At 32.9% G+C, this 6,189-nt stretch overlaps 1 protein-coding gene across 1 annotated transcript in view; it reads right to left on the bottom strand.

Annotated features, from left to right (window-relative positions):
• Nucleotides 1–1,887: 1,887 nt before the first annotated feature.
• LOC140878375 (uncharacterized) overlaps nt 1,888–6,189 on the bottom strand; it is a 29,156-nt gene continuing 24,854 nt past the window's right edge. The window contains exon 2 of the mRNA XM_073281974.1: nt 1,888–3,008. Coding sequence (XP_073138075.1) covers nt 2,084–3,008 — 925 coding nt within the window. The 3' untranslated portion in view covers nt 1,888–2,083. The remainder of the gene's footprint in view (nt 3,009–6,189) is intronic.

Here is a 6,189-nt window from a genome sequence, read left to right as displayed (position 1 = left end):
GCCCTCTCTTGAACCTGGGCCTGAGGTGGTGGACTCACTCGCCTCATGTCAAGTCCGGGCCTGAAGCCCACTGCCCGCAATTGCACGTGGGACCTCTCTATGTGGCCAAATTCTTTTTTTTTAATTAATTTATGTTTTAGTAGATATGTTTTTGTAAAAAAATCATTATTTATTTATTATTAATTTTTTATTTTTCTCTCACACGAAATCAAATTTTTTTATTTTCGACTTTGATGACCAGCTGGAAAAACTCTTAAGAGACAAAAATTAAAAATTTAACGAGTAAAAAAGTTGAAATGATTAAATTAATTTTTTGTGATTAATTATATTTATAAAAAAAATTGGTTAACCTAATTAAAATAGTTTTATTAAATTTATTTTATATTATATTTTTTAATACAAATATATTTTTAATTAAAATTAGTTAGCACGACTTTTGACTTATTTTAATTCGTTTGGGTTTTTAGACCTTCGGTTCAGAGAAATCAATTCGGCTAGGTTCGAATATGGTTGACGCAAAATTTTATTAGAAAATATTCAACCCGAACTCGATTCAAACCGAAATTATCTCGAAATGATGAACTCAATTCCGACTAACCCTATCAATTCGATTTAATTTTTTATTTTTTAAAAATAATTAAATAAAAATTCAAAACACATAACGTTAATAATAATATAGAATCAAAAATTTTACTCGCTAATTTTTTTATTTTTGTTTCCTTATTAATTTTTAGTAGAATACACAAACATAAAACTAAATATTATATGTATATATTTTTAAAATTCTAAAAAATAAAAGCGCCTTAAGATTATAATTGTTAATAGTTTTCTACAATACTATGTCACAACCCAAAAGACTGAAATATTTATTTGCTGGACTTTGATCCAATTTTATCCTCTCGATCCAACTTATCTGATATATTCTTTTTTTCTTTTCTTCTTTTCTTTTTTTTTTTTTTTTTTAAGAGAATCATCTGATATATTTAATTCAGAACAAACTCTATTTTTTACCGGTCTCACTCACTTGGCGACAAAAATGATATATGAAGCATGAATTTTCTTGGATGAAGCCAGAAGTTCATACAATTTAAAGACAATTTAAAGTAATCAGATTTTTATAATGTACTAAAAATCATGTTTTACGGACTGCATACTGAACACGGTTAATGTTTTGACTTTATAAATGTTGATTTTTAGATTTTTTTTTTTATAAAAAAATTGATTATATATATATATATATATCTCGATAGGACATAAGGCCGAGATGAAGGGGATCACTTATTATCCTCGAGATATTTTTTCCAACTCATAAAAAAAAACATAAATCCACAGCAAGTGGTAGAGGAGCAATGTAGCATTATCAAATTGTTACTTTTTATTTGGACCCACCACTCAAAAAACTAAATACTTCATAATAATCTCCGTTTTAAAATAGAAATATTTTCGACCGCAAAAATCGAAGGTAGACCCAAACACAGATCTGAGAAGACCTAGACTCCTTCTCATACCACGTACGTAGTTGTAGTTGTAGTTGTAGTTGTAGTTGTAGTTGGCTGGCACAATAAATTATATTTATATAATATATATTAAATAATCGGGCCATATTATTTCAATTATTTTAGCTCTCTATATTATGGCTTAATGCCTTAATCAACATTCCCAAAATTAAAAAGAAAACACGCAAGCCGAATGGATATGCACGAACATTGGTTGATTTTGATTTTGATTTAGTCAACCAGCGATCGAAACGAGACTCTGTTGAGCCTGTTCCTTCCAAATTTGACTATTACTTTTCTATGAATAAAAACCCCAAACAAAAATGGGATCTTGAATCGAATGCCAATAACAGATCAACACCAGTTAGTTTAATCAATGGAAATAATAATTAAAAAAAAAACAAATTATATTCTCATTTTCTCGATCGATGGAATTGCAAACAATCACATTTCTAATTTTAGCAGCAGCAGCAGGAGTAGCAGTGGATCCATGTATATATCAAAATCACGGCTCGTTTGAACTTTTTGATGATTCAACAAAAAAGAAACAATGACTAATAAATGAGAGAGAGAGCAGAAATGGGAAGCTAAAGCAGATCGAAAATGGATAAGAAGATATCAGTAAAGAACCCAGTGCTCACCGTCGATGGCAATTTTGAACCGTGGAGTCGGGCAAATATCTCCACGGCCTTTCGGACACCGACCCAGACGATGTCGTGCCCGAACAGGATCCCACCAGGCTTCTTCAACACCTTGTAAGCATTGTTGATGTCCACCCACGCTGAGTGGAAGTCGTGCGCCGCGTCCACCTCCACCAGGTCTCCGTACACTCCCCAGTCGCAGAGGCCGCCCAGAGCGGTGTTTGTGGAGAATGGCAAGAACATGATCGAATCGGAGGCGTTGGCTCGCACCACGTTCTGCATGAATTGGTACAGCATCATCACATCTCCGTTCACCATCTTCATCCCTTTACCCTCGTCGTAGTATCCGGGCCACCCCCTGAAATCGTCGATGCACAATATTTGACTGTCCAGGCCCAATTTCCGAGTCAGGCCCACCATGTGAATCGCGGATGCTCCAAGAAACGTGCCCACTTCTATGATGGTCTTGGGCCTCGCCTTCTCGATCAAGTGCTCGAAGACCGGCATGTTTGAGCCCCATCCTTTGGTCCACTCTTCCAAGATCAGCCCATCGGAGATGACGTGCTTGGGGGGAAACCCTTCCCAGGGCGAGGTGCGATTGAAAACACGGTCGATGATTGTTTGCCGGACGTTCTCCGCCGGAAACTGGGTTCGCGCACTTCTCCGGCGAGAAGACGCTGTGGTCGAGTAAATCTGCGGCAGATTGGGACATGAGTGGTAGTGAGTGCCATAGATAACCGAGGATGAAGGATAAGAAGAGGAGGATGCAGAATCTGGTGGGCGTGGCGATCTTCTGGAAGGCGGCACCCAAAAACCTTCTCTGCTGCGTCCGGTGGCGGTGGGCTGGAGGTGTCTCCGGCGAACCCACAGGCTTCATATTGCTCTAGATTTGCCTGTTATTATGATTAGTCTACGGAGAGAAAAGTGGGGCTTTTGCTGTTAGATCAAGGCCAGATTCAAATTTCTATCCCCATCTGTACTATTTAAGCTTTGATGATTGAAGATGATTGCGCGTCTGAATAAAAAAAAAAAAAAAAAAAAAAAGAGAATATTCAAACCAATAAAAAAAATTTGAAATTGACAAAATAAATTTTAATTATCCAGATATAAATTTTGTTATTTAAGGTTTTTCCTTAAAAATTCATATGAAATATAAGATGGGAGGAGAATATTTTCACATGCGAACGTTGTGTATATCCAAGCTGTTGGGACCTCAAATCGATTTATTTCTTTATAATGTAAAAATACTTATGTTTTGAATCCCTAGGCACAGATTTTAAACTTAATTATTCAAAACCAGATCCCTCCACGAATAATTGAGAACCAACATGTTGTTTATTTATATTTTTAGAAAACGTAATTAAATTAATATCGTTTCATTATCCCCAAAAGGCCTATGAATGTTTACACTTCGTACTAGCAAGTTGTAATTCTCAACAGATATATATTACCATTTTCAACTTAAATAACATTTAAAGTCAATTATAACGTGCACGTACATTTCAATTTTGATGCAAAAATATGAATTTACATGTATGATTTTTATTTTTCGAAATAGGATGATGTTAAAGAGCTAGATATATATGTTGCATCTATGAATACCAAGTTACATAAAAATAATCTAAATATGAAATTAGATATATTATAAGTAGAAAACAGATAATATATATGCAAATGGTGTTTTCATGTGGTGTGGGGTTCAGGAATCAAGTTATATAAATAGCTTACATGCTCACTTGTTTGCACATTAAATTTGAAAAATAGTGTGGAATATCAATCGAGAATTCGAGATCGAGTAATTTCATAATATAAACCCACCATCATTTTTTTCTTTTTTTTTTCTTATTATTATTTTTGTTTATGATGTACATTGTAACATTGAGTCCTCTAAATAATATAATACCCTGCAAACCACATTAATTAAGAAAATGTTGATATCGCTTTCGAACTTATAAGCACTATTCAAAAACTTTGTTACTTCACGAACTCTATATTCGACTAAATAAATAAAAAAAGATTGAGATAAAAGTGGCAGAAAAGTCAATGCAAAGCTTAACAAAATTAAAAAAACGAGTGCAGACCACAGATGGTGCATATGATGCGTACCATCATCTTGAATTAAAAAAGAAAATTTTGATTCGTAGTAGAAATTAATGAAGTTATATCACTACTTGCCATTAAATGGCCTGCAAATGGATTGGATTTTTCTCATTGATTTGTGTTTTATACACCAGCCTGCCGCATTATCTGCAATTTGAAACAATTGTATTGTATATACATCAACTTTCAACATCTTCAAGTCGATCGTCGTTAATCTCGAGATTATAAAACAATTATTTTTTTAATGACACTAATTACCTATGCGAAACAAATTGTTTTTATTTTATTTTTTATTTTTTGTTTTTTACTTTTTCGTTTCGAAAACCAACACCAAACAGTCTTTTTGTCGAATATAAATATTTATTCCAGTATTGTTGGATTGTTTGGAGTTTAGTACGTATGGTACATCAGATTTATTTGGTTATAATTCGAAGTCTATATAATATTTTATTTTACAAATTATAATTTAGGGGAGTTAATTATTATTTCTATATATATTCTCGCTGTATGTTCTCTAACGCTTTCTTTCTTTGATTATTGCCGGATTTTTTGTGGAAATTGTTATACCCTGTGGGATGAAATGCCATCAAAGTTGTGTGAAGGGTTGATGTGCGTGTGATCGATTCGAAAGAATAAATCTGAGGGGTATTTGAAATTAACTTTTACATGATTTGATGAGGAATGAATTTGAATTCACTTCATATTTGTCCAACAAAAAATATTGAAATTTGAAATTAATTGATTCGAATTATATCTATACAAAGACAACCTATATTCAAATGATTGATATGATATTTATATTATTTGTATATAATATATTTAATTATAAGTTATATATATATATATATATATATATATAATTTTGATATGTTGTCGTTCATCCACCATATTCTTGACTCAAAAATAAAGAATTAGCGGATGTAGAAGTATAAGAACTCTTGACTCAAAATAAAAATAAAAAAATAAAAGAACCCTCTAATTTCGATATATTTTACTAGTTGTTTCACAATATATGGTATAAATATGTCATCAGCATTTGTTATTGGATTTTGGGGGTTTTTTAAATAATTAATATAAAAATAAAAATAAATTATAAAAATATATCATGTTATAAAATTTTATGAAAGTATGATAATCCGGGACATACTTCCCCGGATTTGGCAGGTTTCTGCCATGGTTGGCAGGGTGGCAGATTCCATTTTTTTTTTTTTTTTTTTTTCAAATTTGAAATTATTAAATAAATAAATAAATCTTAGTTAATATATTTAATTAACAAATCAAGAATAATGAAAAGTTTTATTAATAATTGATGTCAGGGGATATCCTGAAATATCGTCTGATATCTCGGGATATATTTATTTTTTCACATTAACTTAGATCGGGATTTGTGATAACAAAGAGGTTATTGGTGGTAAGTGATGTTTTGTAATTATTATTGGATATGGGCCTCGCAAATATTCACTATCTACACTCGGGCTTGGACTTGTCAATATTATCGGATCATGGGCTACAACCCATCAGATCATGGGTCTGGCCCTTTTAATTATGGATGAACATCAGTGGGCTGACATGAACACACGTTCTCAACTATCTGAAGGACAGGGAAGTTTTTATTATATATATACTGTTTTCTTCTTGATTACAGACAACGTGGGAAGGAAGTTTCTATACTTTCTTTCCCATGATGTTTCCCATGTTTTCCTCTATTTTTTCTCCCATGTTTCTCTGCCTGACTTAGGCATCGGAGAGGTCACGCCGGGAGAAATCCTGGTGCCCCCTGACCGGTTTATTCATGATTTTCAGGCAAGAACAGTCGGAGGATTCACAAAGACGACGAATGAATTTTTGGGATGTCATCAATGGCGCCGTTTGTGGGAAATTGAGTTTGAGGCGTTGATTCAATTTCTCTCTTTCTCTTAAAAAAAAAAAGCATCCGGGCAGAAAGAATTCCT

The sequence above is a fragment of the Henckelia pumila genome, chromosome 2, assembly GCF_033568475.1.
Source record: "Henckelia pumila isolate YLH828 chromosome 2, ASM3356847v2, whole genome shotgun sequence".
Lineage (NCBI taxonomy): Eukaryota > Viridiplantae > Streptophyta > Magnoliopsida > Lamiales > Gesneriaceae > Henckelia > Henckelia pumila.
Note: the sequence above shows the minus strand (reverse complement) of the source record. Positions and strands in the feature narration are given on the sequence as shown.